We start from the raw sequence: 22,000 nt of genomic DNA on the forward strand, positions 1-22,000 counted from the left end.
TCAAAGCGGGTGGGGGTGTGGCAGGGGTACAGGATGCAGGCATGCCCCAGACACAGTCCCCCCTCGCTCCACCCCTGCGTAAATATGTTAAAATACAGTTTAGTATTCATTGTTTTTCCTCCCTGTGTAACCCTACCTTTTAACTAGTAAACTTTTATAGTAAGCAACTCACTAGTATCTGGGTCTCTATTGATATCTGCTAAACTCTGCCAATAATGTATATCCACCAACACCAAGATTCCCAGCCAAACACAGTTTTGGGGTGAATGTCTACCTCAGGGAATGGCTATTAGTTCTGCCTCCCCCATTTTGGGCTTCAACTCACCTGGGCTTGGTGCCTGTGATAAAAGCGCCTTCCAGAAACTGCAGTGCCGAGCGGGTGAGGGCTTCATGACTTGAGGTGGCTCAGTGCTGATGCGAAAGAAGTTCTGTTCTGTAGGGTTGTAGCGTGGCCATTTTTTCTCCCCGACTTCTGAAGGGGTGGGATTGCTGCACAGGAGGCAAAAGTATCTTGATCCAAAAAGCCAGAGAAGGAACTAGCTCTGTGTAAGGAACACAATGTATGTTGTCTTATTTATTCCCTTATTTACAGTTCACCTGTCTCACAAATACTGAAGATGAACTGAACAGTATAAAAATGCAATCAGATCTGTAAAATACATAGCTTGTTAAGGTCCCCACAACATATTCCATTCACATTCACAATTAGAGTGCTGATTTAATGTTAATTAGATCTGGTAAAGCTTTGATCCCCTTCAACATGTATCCAAGAACCTGGCCCTTTTAATGGCACAACAAACTAATATGGCTGCCATTTAAGATTCTTCATATATGCAGTGACTCGAGTGACCAGGACTTCTGAAGTCAGGCAGGCAATGACCCCAGCAAAGGCTTTTCCATAGGGAAACTCCATTTGTGGAATGTCCTTTCTGGAGAGGAGGAGGAGGAGGAGGAGGAGGAGGAGGAGGAGAGTTTGGATTTATATCCCCCCTTTCTCTCCTGTAGGAGACTCAAAGGGGCTTACCATCTCCTTGCCCTTCCCCCCCTCACAACAAACACCCTGTGAGGGGGGTGGGGCTGGTTGGTCGCTAGGTTGGTACCAAACAATTTTATTTTCTCCAAACTTGCTCTTTGCTGCATCTGGAATGTGATTTTTTAAAAACAAAAACCTTTCTGCTTTATTGTTTTTAGGTTTTCACTACTTACCTTGGACCAGGGGTCCCCAAACTACGGCCTGGGGGCCAAATGTGGCCCCCTGAAGGCATTTATCCGGCCTGCCAGGCATGGCGGTGATGGCTCCATTCATGTGTAGTAGGGGCTCGAGGGAGAGGAGGAACCGGCCCCAACGGCTGTTGATTGCAATTACATGATGGCACCCCCAAATCTCCATGAATTTTCTGACCCAGAGTTGGAAACCTTACATGTGGCAACGCCTGCTCCGCCCTTCCCTCTCGGCTACTCCATGTTTTGCTCTCAGGCTTTCTGTTCCGCCTCACTCCCATTGGCAAATGGGAATCACTCGCTGGCTGCTAGGGAGGAAGAACCCAGGAAAATACCTGATCCTGGGTTAGATGGAATGCTTCATTGGGAAAGTTCTGCTTTTTTTTTTACAGGGGAAGGTATTCCACAGCCTCCCCAACAATATTTGGAGCCCACCCTGTACTTGACATACTTTGGTTATTGTGGTTGAAAGGTGAAATCAAACATTTTACAATCATTTGTGCATAGGAATTTGTTCATAGTTTTTTTTAGTCCGGCCCTCCAACAGTCTGAGGGACAGTGAACTGGCCCCCTGTTTAAAAAGTTTGGGGACCCCTGCCTTGGACATTTAACATCAAATGGCAAAATAGAAATGGTTACAGTTCACAAGAACATAAGAGTAGGGTTGCCAGTTCTGGGTTGGAGATTTTGAGTGCGGAGCCTCAGGAGGGCAGGGTTTGGAGGAAGAAGAAGAAGAAGAAGAAGAAGAAGAAGAAGAAGAAGAAGAAGAAGAAGAAGAAGAAGAAGAAGAAGAAGAAGAGGAGGAGGAGGAGGAGGAGGAGGAGGAGGAGGAGTTTGGATTTATATCCCCCCTTTCTCTCCTGCAGGAGACTCAAAGGGGCTTACAATCTCCTTGTCCTTCTCCCCTCACAACAAGCATCCTGTGAGGTGGGTGGGGCTGAAAGAGCTCTGAGAAGCTGTGACTAGCCCAAGGTCACCCAGCTGGTGTGTGTGGGAATGTACAGACTATATCTGAATTCCCCAGATAAGCCTCCACAGCTCAGGCGGCAGAGCTGGGAATCAAACCCGGTTCCTCCAGATTAGATACACGAGCTCTTAACCTCCTACGCCACTGCTGCTCCTGAAGATGGTAGGGACCACAGCAGGGTATGATGCCAAAGAGTCTTCCATCCAAAACAGCCATTTCCTCCAGGGAAACTGATTTCTATTTTCTGGAAATCAATTGTATTAGCAGGAGATCTCCAGGCTACACCAGGAAGTTGGCAACTCTACATAAAAGTGGGTATGTTACAATGCTGGATCTAGACTAGGAGCCAGGAAATCCAGATTCAAATCCCCTACGTGGCGTGAAATATGCGTGGGTTGCCTTTGAACAAGTCTCTCTGTCAGCTAAACCTACCTCAAAGACTTGTGAGATTAAAATGGACACGGGGAGAATGATGTACACTGCCTTTATCCCCTTGTAGTAAGGAAGGATAAAATTGTACTAATAATAATGAATGACTCAAATAAATACATCGAACCAGAGGATAAAGATGAGGTTATTTCTAGTCAAAATGTAGACATTTTCTTTCACAGGCAACAGAAACTAACATGAATTTAAAATTGATACCTAAGACATTCTGTGACAAAGAAACTGAGGGAAGTATTACATTTTGGGTACAGGGATGGTGAACATCTGCAAGTAAATATCCAAAGGTTCTCTTACCCGCTTCTGGCAAACTCAGCCCAGTACCGCATCACTCGGGGGATTAGTGCCAACTCCGCCTCCATATGAGTTTCATTGGTTCCTGGTAGTAACGTCAGAGTTCCAAAAAGGTATGGGACCTCAGATCCATGGTAGGACCCCATCCATTCAGGCCAGACAGCGCCAATACTGTGATGGGCAAAAGTGTAAGCATACACGTGGCTTCCGGTCTTTGCAGTCCCTCTGGCGACTTTGCTGGACACACGTAGATGTAATCACCCAAGGCCTGGGACAAAGCAGAGCGATACCGTGCTGGGCCCTCTGGCTCTGCTTCGCTGTACCTCCGAGCAATGGCTTGGATGGCATCATTGGTTGCATTGGGTATACCTAGCTTCAGCCCCAACAAGAATTTATCCCAGGTCAAAAGGCATTCGTTGGATGTACAAAAGAGTGGAGCAGCGTAAGAGATTAAGAGGGACCCTTCATCAGAAGTGGTACCAATCATAATAGGTTTGGCCTGAAAGCGCCTGGACTCCACTAGTTTCTGTGGGTCTACAGCAGGGGTCCCCAAACTACGGCCCGGGGGCCAGATGTGGCCCCCTGAAGGCATTTATCCGGCCCGCCAGGCATGGCGGCGATGGCTCCATTCATGTGCAGTGGGGGCTCGAGGGAGAGGAGGAACCGGCCCCAACAGCTGTTGATTGCAGTTACATGATGGCACCCCCAAATCTCCATGAATTTTCTGACCCAGAGTTGGAAACCTTACATGTGGCAACGCCTGCTCCGCCCTTCCCCCTCGGCTACTCCATGTGTTGCTCTCCGCCTCACTCCCATTGGCATCAGCCAGGCTGGTGAATCGCTCGCTGGCTGCTAGGGAGGAAGAACCCAGGAAGATACCTGATCCTGGGTTAGATGGAATGCTTCATTGGGAAAGTTCTGCTTTTTTTTTTACAGGGGAAGGTATTCCACAGCCTCCCCAACAATATTTGAAGCCCACCCTGTACTTGACATACTTTGGTCACTGTTCTAAAAATAGACCATGACAGAAAGGCTGAAAGGTGAAATCAAACATTTTACAATCATTTGTGCATAGGAATTTGTTCATAGTTTTTTTTAGTCCAGCCCTCCAACAGTTTGAGGGACAGTGAACTGGCCCCCTGTTTAAAAAGTTTGGGGACCCCTGGTCTACAGGAATAAAATGTCCATCTGTGGTTGGTACGAAGGGATCCACAACTGAGGACGTGTCTTTTTGAAATTCTTCCATTGCCTTTTTCTGCAAGCACTTCACTATGGCACTGCCCGCATCTCCTGTACAGCCCATCACCTGGGCCAAGACCAGAGCTCTCCTCTTGGCCTCCTCGGGACTCACCCAAGCCCAGGGTGCAATGGCCGTCCCACTCTGCAGCACAGCCTGGTCAAAAAGAGGCTGACTCCCTGGTGAGAGGAGGTGATAGTGGACAGATGCTCCTCCAGCACTCTCGCCAAAGATGGTGACCCGAGTAGGGTCTCCTCTAAAGGCAGCTGCATTCACCCTCACCCATCTCAGGGCCAACTGCTGGTCCAACAGGCCCATGTTTCCTGGGGTGGCTGGTGGTAATGAAAGGAAGCCTAGAGCTCCCAGGCGGTAATTCATGGACACCACAATCACATTCTCCGTAGCAGCTAAGAATGCCCCATTATATATTACCAAGGATGTTGTACCAGAAAAAAATGAGCCCCCAAAAATCCAGACTAGGACAACAGCTGGTGCGGAGATTTCTACACCCTCCCCCACCCCTTCAGAGTCCTGCTTAAGATGCTTTCCAATTATAACCTTTGGACATATTGGATGTATTGGGCATCCAGACACTTTCATTTGCTGGAAAAAAAACCAGAAGCACCAAAGTGCTGTGCAGAAACAAATAACCCTTTTTTTTTAATCACAAGCAACCAACCTGGGACAAATAATCATGTAGGGTTGTCACTGCTGTGTGTGCAAAGTCCCATAGGAAAGAATTTTAACTTAAGCCAGCATCATATTTAAATCAGGCCTTAGGTGTGGTGTATAAGTGTCAAGAAGTTGTTTCCAACTTATGGGGGACCCTGTGAATAAGGGACCTTCCAAATGTCTTGATGTTAAAAGCCTTTCTCAGGTCTTGCACATTGAGGCCCGTGGCTCCTTTTATTGAGGTCAGTCCATGTGGGGGTCTTCCTCTTTTCCGGGTGCATCAGCTTCTCCTAGAGCACTGGTGGTGAACCTATGGCACTCCAGATGTTCATAGACTTCAATTCCCAGCAGCCCCTGCCAGCATGGCCAATTGGCCATGCTGGCAAGGGCTGCTGGGAATTGTAGTCCATGAGCATCTGGAGTGCCATAGGTTTGCCACCACTGTCCTAGAGGTATTGTCTTTTCCAGTGACTCCTGCCTTCACATAATGTGACTAAACTACTGGTCTGGTCTATGTACTTGCCAAAGAATGAAGAGGCAGAATCCCGAAGGGGATACTTTGGGATCCAAGTGGTGATTCCTGTTTTATTAATTTACTGTGGCGTAGGAGGTTAAGAGCTCGTGTATCTAATCGGAGGAACCAGGTTTGATTCCCAGCTCTGCCGCCTGAGCTGTGGAGGCTTATCTGGGGAATTCAGATTAGCCTGTACACTCCCACACACACCAGCTGGGTGACCTTGGGCTAGTCACAGCTACTCAAAGCTCTCTCAGCCCCACCTACCTCACAGGGTGTTTCTTGTGAGGGGGAAGGGCAAAGAGATTGTAAGCCCCTTTGAGTCTCCTACAGGAGAGAAAGGGGGGATATAAATCCAAACTCTTCTTTATAGTACCCCCTTTTTCACTGGGGCTTGTGGCAGATTACATAATATAACTCAGTGCAATGACTTCTCCATGCAAAAACTTGACGTTAGAGACACTAGAACAGAGAAGATTCTAATCCCCATAATCTCTATTGGGATGACGTTCTGTTTGCAGGAAGGTTTTTTTAAAAAACTTAGGTAAGTATTTAAAAATTTGATCCCACCATTTAGCTCTGAAGCGAAACTGTCCATTTCACAAACACGCTTTTGTGCATGTGCAGGCCAAGCCGCAGCTGGGTTTGCCAGCCTTCAGGCGGGTACAAGGAATCACTTGCACTGATAGGACTCGCGATAATGGGTATAAATTACAGGGAGAAAGATTCCTACTGATATTAGGAAATAAATTTTACAATAAGAGTTGCGCAACAGAAGAATCAGCTATTCAGGGAGGTGGTGAAATCTCCCACACTGGAGACTTTTAGTAGCAGCTGGGAAAACTGCTTGCCTGGGATGCCATGAAACCAGATATTTCTGAATCAGATTCCGGTCCAGTTGCATCCAGTTGCTTCCTACAAATTAGCAAGATTTTTTGGTTCAAGAGTCAGTGCTCCCTTTGATAGACAGCATTGGCTCTTGAAAGCTTATACCTCGAAAATCTTGTTAGACTTTCAGGGGTTACTGGATTTGAATCTAGCTATTCTACAGATCAACACAGATCTTCTCTTTCCTGTCACCTGATGTGATGGGTCCTTTGAGACAGCAGACTCACCTTTCTCTTCTCCCAGCTTCCAGTGATGGATATTTGCAGCTGTTTGGCTATCTGTTCACTTATCTGATACCTGTCCAGACAGGAAGAAATTACTATACACTCTGTGAGGAGCCTGCATAATGGGTGCTGTGATATTCTTGGAAAGAGACAATTGAGAAAGCTTCTCATGAGTAGTCAGAGTGGGAATGGTGGCACTGGAAATCTCCTGGCAGGCACAATATTGCCAAACTTTAGAGAAATCTTGTGCATTGGTAGAAATAAAAAAGATTTCAGGACAAATCCAGAGACTTTTGGCACTGTTTTCCACAAACAGAGAACATAAGAACATAAGAACAAGCCAGCTGGATCAGACCAGAGTCCATCTAGTCCAGCTCTCTGCTACTCGCAGTGGCCCACCAGGTGCCTTTGGGAGCTCACATGTAGGATGTGAACGCAATGGCCTTCTGCGGCTGTTGCTCCCGATCACCTGCTCTGTTAAGGCATTTACAATCTCAGATCAAGGAGGATCAAGATTGGTAGCCATAAATCGACTTCTCCTCCATAAATCTGTCCAAGCCCCTTTTAAAGCTATCCAGGTTAGTGGCCATCACCACCTCCTGTGGCAGCATATTCCAAACACCAATCACACGTTGCGTGAAGAAGTGTTTCCTTTTATTAGTCCTAATTCTTCCCCCCAGCATTTTCAACGAATGCCCCCTGGTTCTAGTATTGTGAGAAAGAGAGAAAAATTTCTCTCTGTCAACATTTTCTACCTTATGCATAATTTTGTAGACTTCAATCATATCCCCCCTCAGCCGCCTCCTCTCCAAACTAAAGAGTCCCAAACGCTGCAGCCTCTCCTCATAGGGAAGGTGCAGATAGCAGATAGCAAGCCTTTATTGGCATAAAGCAGTACAACAATAATAAAAACAGATTAAAAAGCATATACAATACAGGATATACATGATAGGGGGAAGGAAATCTACTGGCATTTAGTAATTTCCAGAAGAAAGTCTGCCACTATCATACAGAGAGAAGGATCAGGGTTGTCCAACAAGTAGTGTAATCTAATTAAATCGGGGAGATCTGGTAAATGTAAGGGAGTGAGATTCACATACTTGGATCCTGGTTCCTTGAATCTAAGACAGTGAAGTAATTGGTGAGCCAGAGATTCAACTGAGCCATCGTTACATGGGCACAACCTTTTAAGCACTGCTTGCTTATTAAATCTGCCATGTAACAAGGCAGAAGGCATAACATTAAACCTGGCGAGCATTATGGCTCTCCTTTGAACAGAATTTATTAAGCAATACAGGTAGTGTGCCAAGTGGCCCCGTTCAAATGGGAGAGAAAATTACGAGGGGAGCCGCGTTTTCTTAACAACGGTGTGAGTAGAATTGAGAGAACTCTCTATCCAATAGTTGACCTTTTAATTTCCTATAAGCTTCTGAATGGGACAAAGGGCAAAGTGAATCCACTGACAGTCCAATGGAGGCGAATTTTTTTTCTTCAATTATGGAAAACCAGGGGTTGGAATGATAGTGTCAGAGAGCAGACAGTGGACCAGGGAATTACAGTCCGAGAGAAAGTGTATTCGCAGCCAGAATCTAAAAGTCCTCAGCCAAGCGGCTGATTCCAAGGAGTTTTGACCTAACTCCAGACAAAGGGCTGCATAGGGCACACAATTTGGGAGTCCAGTTATCTTGTGAAAAAATTTGGATTGAAGAGAATTCAAGGAGTGGTTGATAGCTTGAATCCAAGTGGGGACCTCGGAAAGCAATCTCGAGGCGACTTTGGCATTGAAAAATTTGAGGGCAGGAGGGAGTGGCCACTGCTGTAAAAGAATCGTAGTAGTGCTGACATACTATTAGATGTAGCTAGGAGAGCGGCCTTCCTCTGGGTTGCCCATGAAAGGTTAAAGGAAAATGAGAGGCCAAGGTATTTATAGCACTTAACCTGTTCAATTTGGGTGCTTTTCATTGCCCATGTGAGCTTCTTAAAGCGCCTAGAGAAGACCAATACCTTGGTTCATAGGGAAGGTGCTCCAGTCCCTCAATCATCCTTGTTGCCCTTCTCTGCACTTTTTCTATCTCCTCAATATCCTTTTTGAGATGCGGCGACCAGAACTGGACACAGTACTCCAAGTGCGGTTGCACCACTGCTTTATATAAGGGCATGACAATCTTTGCAGTTTTATTCTCAATTCCTTTCCTAATTATCCCCAGCATAGAGTTTGCCTTTTTTACAGCTGCCATGCATTGAGTTGACATTCCCATGGAACTATCAACTAAGACGCCTAAATCCCTTTCCTGGTCTGTGACTGATAGCACTGACCCCTGTAGCGTGTATGTGAAGTTTGGATTTTTTGCCCCTATGTGCATCACTTTACATTTAGCTACATTGAACTGCATTTGCCATTTCTGAGCCCACTCACCTAATTTATCAAGGTCCGCTTGGAGCTCTTCGCAATCCTTTGTGGTTCTCACCACCCTACATAATTTGGTATCATCTGCAAACTTGGCCACCACGCTACCCACCCCTACTTCCAGGTCATTTATGAAATTTGGTGAGGGATCAGAGGCTCATAGCTCTGTGTTAGATTAGTATTATTAACTTCATTTATTTATTTCTCTCTTGAGATTCAAAGCAGATTATATTTTTAAAATTCCATCAAACAGCAAAAATAAAAGGTTACCAGGACATTTTTAAAATTTATTTTACATATGTAGACAACACAAAGCAAACAGAAAACAAATCCAACTCCCTGACAACAACATTAAAAAATTCAATATTATATATGTGGTGACTTCCAACTACCTCATTATGGATCCAAACTCAAACCTAGTTTTGTGCTTATATTTTGTATCAGCATTTTCTAAACTTTTAATCCTTCTTATAAAATTATTTATTCCAATATACTGTTTTCATTTAAATCTCGACTCCTGCCGTCATTTCTCTCTATATGTTTTCAGTAGGTAGTTCGCAAAGAGTTTTCAGTGTTTCAGGAAACTGGCCATATTCTTGTCTTTTAAGAACATCGTCAGCCTTGCCATTGTTATATATTCTGTGCCTTTTAAAATCCAGTCTTGTTTTGTTGGAATTTTATTGTCCTTCCATTTGTATGCATATAAAATCCTTGCTGCAGTTGTCAAGTACATAAAGTGCGTGTATTAATATTGAACCAAAGGATCTAGCCTTTTGTGGAATAACAGCTCTTTTCCATCTTCCATGTAACATCCTTGACAGTAGTTGGACAGCACAATCGTGTCTACTTTCACTGTTTTCTGTCTAGTTATAGCCCGTTGGTCTCACCAAGACTCAAAGTGGATTTCAAAATATGAACAACGCAACAAGGCAGCATAAGGCAACTAAGTACCAGTGCCATTGGTCGCCCACCTGTGCCGCCACCAAGGTAGCATGGACCCTCCGAGGGCAAGGATGGCTGCTTGCCCCCCCCCAGGGTGCCCAGCAGAGGTCCGCGCCTGGGCTCCCCTGCCAAGGGCACCCTGGGCAGGGATGGCAAACTTGTAACATGCATGCCAAAGGTGACTCCCCAGCACTCACCAACCTGACAACTATTCTGCATGTTTGTAATTATTTGGAGTTTCTTTTTATGGTACATAGCACCACACATGATTGGACTGTATGTTTAAAAAAATTAATTGATTTGTCATGAATGGTTTCTCTTTTGTTTGAGGGGGGCGGGGGTGCACATGCCAGCAGAGTCCACATTTTTGATACGCCAATCCCAAAAGGTTTGCCCTCTCTGACCTATGGCAACTCCCGCTTGCCCCACCCTAGATATACACCTGGGCAAACTGGCTTGGAGCAGAGCCTGCGGGGATTTAATTTCCCTGTAGAGAATCCCTCACCTCTTTCCTATCACCTGATGGAACCGGTTCTTTGACACAGCAGACTCACCTTTCTCTTCTCCCGGCCAAAAGGGGTGTTTTTTTTGCAGCTGTTTTGCCTATCTGTTCACCTACCAGTTACCTGTGGAGAGAGCAAAAAACCCCAGGCTGTACTATATCGAGAGGAGCCCGCATAATAGTTGCTGTGATATTCCTTTGAAGAGACAGTTGAGAAAGCTTCTCATGAGTAGTCAGAGTTGGAAGCATTGGGCCGGAGATTTCTTGGCAAGCTCAGGCACATTATTGCCAAACTTCAGAGAAATCTTGTGCATGGGTGCAAATTAAAAAAAAAGGTTTTAGGACAAAATGAGAGACTATTGGCACTCCTTTCCACAAACTGAGAAGAATTTGGTGAGGAACGAGAGGCTCATAGCTCCATGTTAGATTAGTATGATTCACTTCATTTGTAGCCCACCTTTCTCTCTTGAGATTCAAAGCAGATTACATAAAGACAATTCTGTCAAAAATAAAAGGTTTCCAGGAAATTTAAAAAAAATTATTTTACACATGACAGAGAAAAAGAAAAATCCAATCCCCATCTCTTACCACCACCACCACCACCACCACCACCACCACCACCACCATCATCATCATCATCATCATCATCATCATCATCATCATCATCATCATCATCATCATCATCATCATCATCATCATCATCATCATCATCATCATCATCATCATCATCATCATCATCAAAATTTCAATACTATATATGTGGTGACTTCCGGCTACCTCATTATGGATCCAAACTCAAATCTAGTTTTGTCCTCATAGTTCACATCAGCATTTCCTATACTCTTAATCTTTCTTATAAAACTAGTTTAATCCAATCTACTGTTTTCATTTAAATCTCAACTCCTGCCGTTATTTCTCTATTTACATATGTTTTCAGTAGATAGTCCACAAAGGTTTTCCAGTCTTTCAGGAAATGGTCCATATTCTTGTCTCTTATGAACACTGTCAGCCTTGACATCTCTTCATATTCTGTGACTTTCAAGATCCAGTCTTGTTTTGTTGGAATTATATTGCCCCTCCATTTGTATGCATATAAAATCCTTGCTGCAGTTGTCCACAAAAATGTTCTATATTAATGTAGAACCAAAACCTACCCACAGGATCTAGTCTTTTGTGGAATAACAACTCTTTCCCATCTTCCATGTGACAACCTTAAAGGTACTTGAAGAGCGCAATTGTGTCTCCTTTCATTGTTTTCTGTTTATTTAAAGCCCGTCTCATCAAGACTCAAAGCAAGTTATGGAATATGCAGTGGCAAAGCCACAAGGGGATAGGGGGTGCATTGTGCACCGGGCGCAGGCCTGTGGGGGTGCAAAAATCGCCCCAGGCCTCTCCCCTCGTGGCGTCCCCCGGTCCTACTGCTGATATGCAGACTACAAAATCAGTTCCACTGGAGAAATTGGCTGCATTCAAGCTTCCTTGAGTGCCACGGTGTCTGACCACCAGTGTTTTTGCCCCAGGGTAAGTATCTAAAGAGGGTAAATCCATCAGCGCAATCCCGCACTGCATTCGGAACTCCCCCACCCCAGATTGGGCCACTAGCAGTGGCAAAGCTGCAACGGGGCAGGGGTAGCCCACTAGTCTGGTGCTATGACACTGCCTGTTGTTATTTGTTCGTGTTCGCACTGCATATCATGTAATGGGCTGCATAGTTTCTCTGGTGGGAATCTCCAGAGAAAAGAAGCTCACTCAGCCCATAGGCCTTTACAGAAGTATGTTGTCTCCTTTTTTTCTGTCTATAAAGACTCTGCCTCGGATGAAAAATTCTAAGACTCCGTCAGATTCTTCGGGTAGAATGGATCACAATAACACCTCTATAAATGTGCAGATTGATCCACCAAATCACAAGTTAACACCAAAAATCAAATACGTGATTGTGCTTGACCAGAAAAGGGAACACTTACATTGGAGAAAAAAAATGCCTAACAATTAGAGAACCAAGGAAACACCCACTGAATGACCAATACTATTATTGATTGATTTGATTTGATTTAATCCCCAGTTTTGCCTACCGCAGCAGGCTCGAAAAGGCTCACAACATAGGTAAACAATAAAATTACATAAAATGGCATATAAAATATAAGATCCTCTTTCCTCTTTATTCACATGGATGTAGACTTGATTGTGCATGAAAAGAAAATTATAGGAAGCTAGTTATTGATCTTACATTTTAAAATCAGTCAACAGAAATTACTATGTGAGAAGGTACAGATGGAAATTTCCTCCTCCTTAATTCTTTAGACTTGTTGCTCCCAGTTCATACAATGCTCTTTCTCCATCCATATGTATTTAATTCACAGTTCTTGTTTCCTGTTGCCTTCTGAGCGAGACAGAAGAGAGTCTTTTGGAGGCTGGTCTGTGGCAAGAAAAAAAGGCCAAAAACGAGCTTATCACTGAATCAGACCAGATGAACCAGAAACAAACATATTATCTATCATGGGACAACCTGTAGGGATGAGCTGCTGACCCAGCAGCACCGTAAGTAGAGCGCTGGAACACCGGCGCTCCTACGGTCTTCTGGTCGCACCGCTCCCCCACCCCTCACCCCCTGATGAGTCACGGGTCATGAACTACCTGGCTCACAACCACCGGGTGTCCCAGACAAAGGGACAATGGTCTTGCCCCCAGGTGAGGATTAGGCCCAGACGCTGATGCTCCTCTCCGCACGTAGCAGCCAGGTGAGATCATGCATCACATGATGATCTCTCAGTCTCCCGCTCTCCCGGATTTCCCCCCGATCCGCCCTTCTACACGCCCCCGCTACAATCATAATAAAAGGTGCCAGGAACCAGCACGCGGCAGAGTCGCTAGGAACACGGACCCCCGCGCTCCCGCTGCTGGCGCTCTCCACCAGATGTTATCACCGCGTCTCGTCTCGTTCTTGCGCTGACCTCGCGGGCACGACTACAACAACCCAAACTGAAATTGTTGCTGACCAATGTTAGATAAGGTGAGGCACTAAGTTACCACGTCTATTTAAAATATTTATACATCTGGCCTTCGTTATATCCCAGGTCTCAAAATAGGTAACACCAATATAATAACAATTTGATAAACATTAAACTGACCCATGTCAAAACCAACCTAAAAGCACCTTATCCCACAAGAACCCCACCCCATGAACAGGGTATTGTCTCTATGGCCAACTTCAGGGTGCCCCCAAAGCCGTCCCAAATAGCTCTCTGTGCAGCCTTGCCGAAAAGCCATGAAGGCAGGAGCTGGGAGACTGTTCCAGGGGCAGGGAGAAGCCATTGAATGACACCATTCACACTAGCCAGTCACAGAAAAGCAAACCAGTAACACCCGCTGCTCTGCTATATATGGAACGAGTGCACTGGAGCATGGCAATGCTTGTGTAGCTCTGTGACATCACTCCACCGAATAGAGCAAGGGCAGAAGCCAGGACAATGCAAGCACTCTCAGTGGTGTCAAGAACTGTGGCATGCCCTCTAAACACTCTCTGGTGGACCATGCTCTGCAGACGTGGGTTTGAATATCACCATTGAGGTGTTGTGGTTAGATTGTTGGGTCTACGGGTTACAGGTTGATTCCCACTCTGCCATGGAAGCTTGCTGGGTGACCTTGGGCTAGCCATACTCTCGGCTTAAGGTACCTCATATGTTGGGAGAGTAAAAGGGAAGAGAGGAGAACAAAGTAAGTTACTCTGGGTCTCCACTGGTTAAAAAGGTGGGGAAGAAATAATGAATTTTTAAAAATCATCCAAGCCCCTGAGAAAGGCCACCTCCAGTGGAAACCCATAAACTCAGATAAAGTCTCTAACCGCACTGGGGGAATGGCGCCTTGTGTGGGGTTGGAGTGTTTTACAAGGCCCAAAGAACAGAGGTTAGTCTTGCTCCTTCCCCTGACACATCTGTGGCGCTGCCACAGTTGTAACGGAGAAGCCCAGTTACTACCCTAAAAAGTTTCAAAATGGCCTTAACATGGTTCTGTGGTCTCCAGGGTGATCATGAATCCCATTGAAACACAGGTTCTGGGTGAATGTCCACCTCATAGAATGGATATGTGTTCTGCCTACCCCGTTTTGGGCTTCAACTCACCTGGGCTTGGTGCCTGTGATAAAAGCGCCTTCCAGAAACTGTAGTGCCGGGCAGGTGAGGGCTTCATGACTTGAGGCGGCTCAGTGCTGATGCGAAAGAAGTTCTGTTCTGCAGGGTTGTAGAGTGGCCATTTTGCCTCACCAACATCTGAAGGGGTGGGATTGCTGCACAGGAGGCAAAAATATAATGATCCAAGAAGCAAATAAAGGAAAAGTTCCACGTAAGGTACAGAATGTACTGGAACATATTCCACTCTGGTTTGCGATTAGAGTACTGATTTAACATTAATTCGATTTACAGCTGCCATTTTTAGATTCTTCATAGAGGTGGTGAGTTACCCGATCTTCTGAAGTTAGGCGGGCAATGACTGTAGCAAAGGCTTTTCTGTGGGGAAGCGCCATTTATGGAATGCCCTTCCTGAATATCTCCAGTGCTAAGTTTATGTGCTAGGTACCAACCAATTTTATTTTCTCAAAACCTTTAACAACCGACTAACAACCAACAATTAAGTAATTGTTTCTAGTTTTTCACTAGTTACCCTGGAGATTTAACAGTGAATGGCAGAACTGAAACGGTTCTTGTTCACAAGAATGACATAAAAGTAGGGTTGCCTGTTCTGGGTTGGGAAATACCCGGAGATTTTGAGGGCAGAGCCTGGGGAGGGCGGGGTTTGGAGAGGGGATGGACCACAGAAGAGTGAGAATGCCACGGAGTGAGCCATCCAAAGGAACTACTTTCACCAGGATTTTTGTAATCTGGAGATCAACAGGAGATCTCCAGCCACCTGCAGGTTTGCAGCCCTATACCCACCTTGTGTGGTGGATGGGGGGAGGCTGGGAGGCTGGAGTTCTTTTGGAATTATAATTGATCTGTAGAGATCAGCCAGGGTAAAGTGGAGACCAGCCACTTTTTCTAGGGGAACTAATCATTATTGTTTGGAAATTCAATTGTATTGGCTGGAGATCTCTAGATCACACCTAGAAGCCAGCAACCCTATATAAAACTGAGCATGTTGTAATGTTGGATCCATACAGGGATCCAGGTAATCCACATTCAAAGCCCCTTTGTGGTATGAAAGTGGCTTCGGTGACATTTGGACAAGTTTCTATGTCAGCCGAAACCTACCTCAAAAAGTTTTTGTGAGATTAAAATGGACAAGGGGAGAATGATGTAAACTGCTTCAGATACCCATGGAGGAACGGAAGAATAACAATTTACACAGTAATAATAATAATAATAATAATAATAATAATAATAATAATAATAATAATAATAATAATAATAATAATAATAAAATGCCTCAAATAAATACACTGAAGCCTACATATAAGTGATGTTATTTCCAGTTACAATGTAGCCATTTTCTTTCACAGGCAATAGAAACTAGCTTGCATTTAAAATTTATGCCAATTCCTAACACGTTCTGTGACAAAGAAACCTGAGGGAAGTACTATCTTCTGGGACAGGTAAGATGACCATCTATAAGTAAATATCCAGAGGTTCTCTTACCCGCTTCTGGCAAACTCTGCCCAGTATCGCATCACTTGGGGGATTAGCGCTAACTCCGCCTCCGTATGAGTTTCATTGGTTCCTGGTAGTAATGTCAGAGTTCCAAAAAGGTATGGGACATCAGATCCATGGTAGGACCCCATCCATTCAGGCCAAACGGAGCCAACACTGTGATGTGTGAAAGTGTAAGCATACACAGGGCTTCCGGTCTTTGCAGTTTCTGTGGCAACTTCATTCGCTGGAGATACAAAGAAATAATCCCCCCAGGCCTGGGACAAGGCGGAGCGATACTGTTCCGGGCCCTCTGGTTCTGCTTTGCTGTACCTCTGTGCAGTGGAATGGATGACGTCATTGGTTGCATTGCGTATACTTATTTTCAGCCCCTCCAAGAGTTTCTCCCAGGTCAAAAGGCATTCATTGGATGTACATAAGACACGGGAATTGTAGAAGATAAAGAAGGATCCTTCATCAGAAGTGATGCCAATCATAATAGGCTTGGCCTGAAAGCGCCTGGATTCCACTAGTTTCTGTGGGTCATCAGGAATAAAATCTCCATCTGTGGTTGGTACGAAGGGAAACTCCAAAGCAATCTTGGAATCCACAATTGAGGATGTGTCTTTTTGAAATTCTTCCATTGGCTTTTCCTGCAAGCACTTCACTATGGCACTGTCCCCATCTTCTGTACAGCCCATCACCTGGGCCAGGTCCAGAGCTCTCCTCTTGGCCTCTTCAGGACTCACCCAAGCCCAGGGTGCAATGGCCGTCCCACTCTGAAGCACAGCCCGGTCAAAAAGAGGCTGACTCCCTGGTGAGAGGAGATGATAGTGGACAGATGCTCCTCCAGCACTCTCGCCAAAGATGGTGATCCGAGAAGAATCTCCTCCAAAGGCAGCTACATTCTCCCTCGTCCATCTCAGGGCCAGTTGCTGGTCCAAGAGGCCCATGTTTCCTGGGGCAGCTGGTGGTAATGAAAGGAAGCCTAGAGCTCCCAGGCGGTAATTCATGGACACCACAATCACATTCTCGGTAGCAGCTAAGAATGCCCCATCATATATTGCCAGGGAAGTTGTGCCAACAATAAATGCACCACCATAGATCCAGACTAGGACAGCAGCTGGTGTGGAGGGCCGGGGATGGGGTACCCAGACATTGAGAAAGAGACAGTCCTCTGAACGAGGTGTGTTGACAGACCATATTTCAGCATCAGGAGTGCCCGAAAGAAGTATTTGGGGGCATGAATTGCCAAAGTTGGTGGCTTCCAGAATGTGGCTCCATGGCTTATGGGGAACAGGCTTTTGGAAACGCAGTTTCCTCACAGGGGGTTCTGCATAGGGGATGCCCAGATAGGCTGTGACTGATCTTGAGCCAGCTGGGAGATGCTTTCCCTGGACAGGGCCACTGGTGGTGACTACTACAGTACCATTGTCAGCGGAAGAGTTGGATTCCAGAAGGGAAAGGACCAGGAAGGTCAAGGACCAAAGGAGAAGACGAGGCATTGCAGCACCTGAAAGAAGTATTCCAGAAGAACCTACTCATAATGCAAGACAAGACGTTCCCTCCTTGGTAACCCTACTCTTTGCTCTGAGGGCCAGGTATCTGATGACCCTGAGGAACAGGAAGGCCAGAAAGGGGTGAGACAAGGGTGTCTCCTAGCGCTTCATTTATTTAACATCTATGTTAATACACTTATTTCAGGGGGAAGATACCCATGCACCTTCCCTTACCCCCAAAAAGAGAATAGCCATTCTTATGATGCAGATGATGCCATGGTATTATCTCTTACAAGGGTGGGACTAAAGAGAGCACTGAGGATTTTTGACTAAAAGTGCACAGAAGAACTGCTAAATATCAACTATACCAAGACTAAGATAGTACATTTCAATACTAAATTTAAGAGATCAAAATGGCAGCTGAAAGGGCAACAGATAGAGTAAACAAAATGTTTCAAATATTTAGGTGTGGTGTACCAATATAATGGGAAACCCACAGCCCATGTACAATCAGTTATGCAGTCGGCTCAAAGAAGTTCACAGGAAATCTTGAGTTTTTTTCGCTCACAGGGGGCCGGATTTATCCCAAGTGCAGTTAGACTGTTTGAGGCCAAAGCCAATTGACCTATAATGCATCGCTGGCAATGATTTTGGATTTTGTGCCACTGGAGAGAGTCCTATCGATCTTCCTAAGATATCTGTTTAATACACCTAAATGTACAGCCAATGTGGTACTAAGGAAAGGAGCAGGGATGGCCAAAGTTGAGACCATCTTTTGGAGACTAACCATTAAATATTGGCTCAGAGTGCTTTCCTGTCCCCAGGGATTAATGCCCTCATTGCTGGTGGCGACACCCTACCCTGGATGGCTAGAAAAGATTATATCAAAACTTAGACAGTGTGGTTTTGATCCAATGCAACTTTTGGAGATTGAAAACAGCAGAGCAATGGTCATGGTTCACCAACGGCTTATTGACATTTAGATGCAAACAAATTTTCCCCTGGGCTGCTGTATGGTTTCCGGGCTGTATGGCCGTGTTCTAGCAGCATTCTCTCCTGACGTTTCGCCTGCATCTGTAGCTGGCATCTTCAGAGGATCTTCAGAGATGCCAGCCACAGATGCAGGCGAAACATCAGGAGAGAATGCTGCTAGAACACGGCCATACAGCCCGAAAACCACACAGCACCCCAGTGATTCCGGCCGTGAAAACCTTCGACAATAAATTTTCCCCTGCTACCTGTTTTATATAGACCACTAAAATCATGGATAGGTATTTCAGCTGCACCTTATCTATCTGATATAATGCCAGCAAGAAGCTGATGGGCTTTTTCAAGAGCTTGCTTCAATGCCTTCCCGTCAGCTTAGCTAATCAGATGGGACGATTCAAAAATATTCCATGGTACAGGAGAACCTGTGTGTGCGGCTCAGGGGAAGTGGACTCGGTGTTACACATCTTATTGCACTGTAAGTTACATGAAGGTGAAAGGGAGCGTTGTCATAGTCATAGTCAGTTTTATTACGGCCATTAGGCCAGCAAACCTAAAAAACCTGAAAGGGAGCGTTTAATCCAACCATTGTTAACTCGTCATGAATATCCATTCCAAGGACGTAGGTAAGCGGGGGTTTTTTCCTCGGGTTCAACCCCCCATTACATGTCTGAAGCTCTGCCTCCCGTTTGTGGTTTTTTTGTATTTTTTAGTGTTTTTTATTTTTGGTCAGCAAGGGGCACGGTTTTTAGGCTAGCAGCACCAAAATTTCAGGGTATCTTTAGAAGACTCTCCTGATGACACCATCCAGGTTTTGTGAGGTTTGGTTCAGGGGGTCCAAAGTAATAGACTCCCAAAAGGGTGCCCCCATCCCCCATTGTTTCCAATGGGAGTTAATAGGAGATGGGAGCTACACATAACTTTGGCCCCCATGAACCAAACTTCACCAAACCTGTGTAGTATGATCAGGAGGGTCTCCAAAATATACCCTGAAATTTTGGTGCTGCTAGCTTAACAATTGCACCCCTGACAGCAGGCACCCCCCCCCCCCAATTTCCCCAGATGCTCCTTTTAAATCCATCCCCTTCGGCATGGATTTAAAGGGAGAATCTGAGGTCCCCAGTTTAAAATAGAAGGTGATGCTGTTTAAGGGTAGGGGATAATCTACCCCAAAACAGCATCACTTTCACTGTTGTTTTAACTGGGGACCCCAGATTCTCCCTTTAAGGTGGATTTAAAAGAAGAATCTGGGCTGTCTAGTTTAAACACCATTGAAAGTGATGCTGTTTGGAGGTGGATTCCAGCATCATAGCGACTGCCCATGGGGGGGGGGGGGGGCTCAGATTTTGCACCAGGCTCCATTTTTCATAGCTGCACCTCTGCCTAGAAGGAAGGGCAGCAGGGACTGCTGGCTGGGAGCCCAACAGGTGGGGGGCGGGAGGAGGGGCAGGGGAGTCTGCCACCCCTGGCCTCGGAGAGCTTTTTTTATAAGCACTGTGGCTGGGGGCGGGGCTTCAGGAGGTGGGGTCACACCCTCGGGTGGGTGGGGGTGTGGCCCCATCCCCGAACCCCCCAATAAAAATCTATACCTTGATCCATTCATAGATAATTCAGATACAAACTCTGTACAAATGTTATTAGACGATCGTGTTTCCTCCATATCATAGAAGGTAGCCAAATTTTGTACACTGGTACACAACAAGCGTAGTTCATTATTAAGACAAAGAGTGGCACTGTGTGATAATGACTGTAATTATGCCTGAGGTCAATGTTATCTATCAAAAGATTTTATATTTTGGGTTTTGTACAAATGGAATGCTATGCATTAATATGTATTCTGATCTTAAACTATTGGTTGGCCTAAAGGCCATAATAAATATCTATCTATCTTATCAAGAGGGCTTTAAACTGAGTGAAGTGTGGGAGGGAGACAATATTGAAGTGGGAAGGAGTTCATCAAGTACTAGAGAAAGCAGGCTGAAGGTTATAGTGAGAACTAAAAACGCTAAAAAAAAAGTTATCATTTTCCAACGCTAATAAACGCCAGGCTCGAATATTTCTTGCGTGGGAAAACGAGGCACAGTCCTTAATAGGGAAAATGTCACGTTTTCTGTAAGAACAGACTTTTTTATATTTAACAAAACGAAGCAGAAATCCCCCAACCTGCTTCGCTTAGGTAGGTCTGCCATCTTCTGTGCTCTTACTTGAGAGTAAACCCCCATTTATAGCGCTGGGGAAACAGGCATTAAAACTGGCAGGGCGTCTTTGTTGGAAGGCCCCCATTTCGTGTGTGTGTGTCGCGCGCGCATGCAGGGTCTGGGGTTCCCCCATGTCTCGTGCTGAGTGGGCCTGAGCGAGTTGGGGATTGCGGCCGGTTCCGCGATAAACCTCCCCCCTCAAAGTCCCCGGCGCTGCGCCAGGCCACCTTTGGACGCACGGGTTGAGCGCCCTCCCGGGGACTGCAGAGAGGCAAGCAAAGTCTCCGGGCCCTCCTGGCTGGCCCTGTGGCGCCCCAGCGCCCTGGTCTGAGCCGAGGTACCCATCCACCCGCCCCTTTCCTTTTCGCTTGGCGAGCAGCATTGGGGGCACAGCTCCATGCGCTTCTGCGCGGAGGCGAGGGGAGGTCCGTGTGTTGCCGGGAAGGGAGAGGGGCGTCGAGGCGGTCGCGCCTTCCGGGCATTTGGGAAGTGGGAGGTGGTCGCGCGGGGCCGGCCCCCTTGCCAAGTGCGCAAACTTGTGCCATGCGGGTGAAAAGTGATCCGCCAGCATCCACCCACCCCTGACACCTATTCTGCTTGTTAGTCCTTATTTGGCGTTTCTTTTTATACCGTAAGTACATAGTAGTACCACACAGGATCGGACTGTATTATTATTATTATTTTTAATAAATGGATTTGTCATTAATAGTTTCTCTTCTGTTTGAGGGGGGCGGGGTGCACATGCCAGCAGAGTCCACATTTGTGATACGCCAATCCCAAAAGGTTTGCCCTCTCTGACCTAGGACAACAACTGCTTCCCCCAACCTAGATATACGCCTGGGTGAACTGGTTTGGAGCAGAGCCTGCTGGGATTTAATATCCCTATCGAGAATCCCTCTCCTCTTTCCTATCACCTGCTGCAACCGGTTCTTTGACACATCAGACTCACCTTTCTCTTCTCCGGGCCAAAAGTGGTAGTTTTTTGCAGCTGTTTTGCCTATCTGTTCACTTACCAGTTACCTGTGGAGAGAGCAAAAATCCACAGGCTGTCCTATGCTGGGAGGAGCCTGCATAATGGGTGCTGGGATATTCCTGTGAAGAGAAAGTTGAGAAAGCTTCTCATGAATGATCAGAGTGGGAAGGGTGGAGCTGGAGATTTCTTGGCAAGCAAGCTCAGGCACAGTATTGCCAAACTTTAAAGAAATCTTCTGCATGGGTAGAAAGAAAAGGGTTTCTGGACAAAACAAAGAGACTTTTGGCACTTTTCCACAAACAGAGAAGAATTTGGTGAGGGACCAGAGGCTCATAGCTCCGTGTTAGATTAGTAAGTATTATTAGTCCACCTTTCTCTCTTGAGATTCAAAGCAGATTACATAATATGATGAA

General features: G+C 45.8%; 1 protein-coding gene and 1 pseudogene across 2 annotated transcripts; both read right to left on the reverse strand.

Annotated features, from left to right (window-relative positions):
* Positions 1-275: 275 nt before the first annotated feature.
* On the reverse strand, positions 276-10,561 carry LOC125427704 (annotated as a pseudogene).
* A 1,787-nt stretch (positions 10,562-12,348) lies between these two features.
* On the reverse strand, positions 12,349-21,693 carry LOC125428965 (acetylcholinesterase-like). Of its 2 annotated transcripts, none has more exons than XM_048489657.1 (4): positions 21,564-21,693; positions 15,940-17,443; positions 14,431-14,594; positions 12,349-12,728 (listed from the first exon to the last, which is right to left on the reverse strand). In XM_048489657.1, exons 2-4 carry the CDS (start codon positions 17,433-17,435, stop codon positions 12,667-12,669), a joined length of 1,722 nt encoding a protein of 573 aa, XP_048345614.1. In that variant the 5' UTR covers positions 17,436-17,443; positions 21,564-21,693; the 3' UTR covers positions 12,349-12,666. The 2 variants fall into 2 exon arrangements, with proteins under 2 accessions (XP_048345614.1, XP_048345615.1); XM_048489658.1 differs by having other exon boundaries at positions 21,628-21,655.
* Positions 21,694-22,000: the final 307 nt, after the last annotated feature.

This window comes from Sphaerodactylus townsendi, linkage group LG03, assembly GCF_021028975.2.
Source record: "Sphaerodactylus townsendi isolate TG3544 linkage group LG03, MPM_Stown_v2.3, whole genome shotgun sequence".
NCBI lineage: Eukaryota > Metazoa > Chordata > Lepidosauria > Squamata > Sphaerodactylidae > Sphaerodactylus > Sphaerodactylus townsendi.

What these genes read in the sequence shown, in the direction of transcription:
- LOC125428965 (XM_048489657.1), bottom strand. Translation starts at nt 17,435, where the DNA reads ATGCCTCGTCTTCTCCTTTGGTCCTTGACCTTCCTGGTCCTTTCCCTT. An exon ending in GCAGAGTTTGCCAGAAGCGG is followed by an intron (nt 14,595 to 15,939) that starts GTAAGAGAACCT and finishes CCTCCTGTGCAG; the next exon opens with CAATCCCACCCCTTCAGATG. An exon ending in ATCACAGGCACCAAGCCCAG is followed by an intron (nt 12,729 to 14,430) that starts GTGAGTTGAAGC and finishes TTCTTGCCACAG; the next exon opens with ACCAGCCTCCAAAAGACTCT.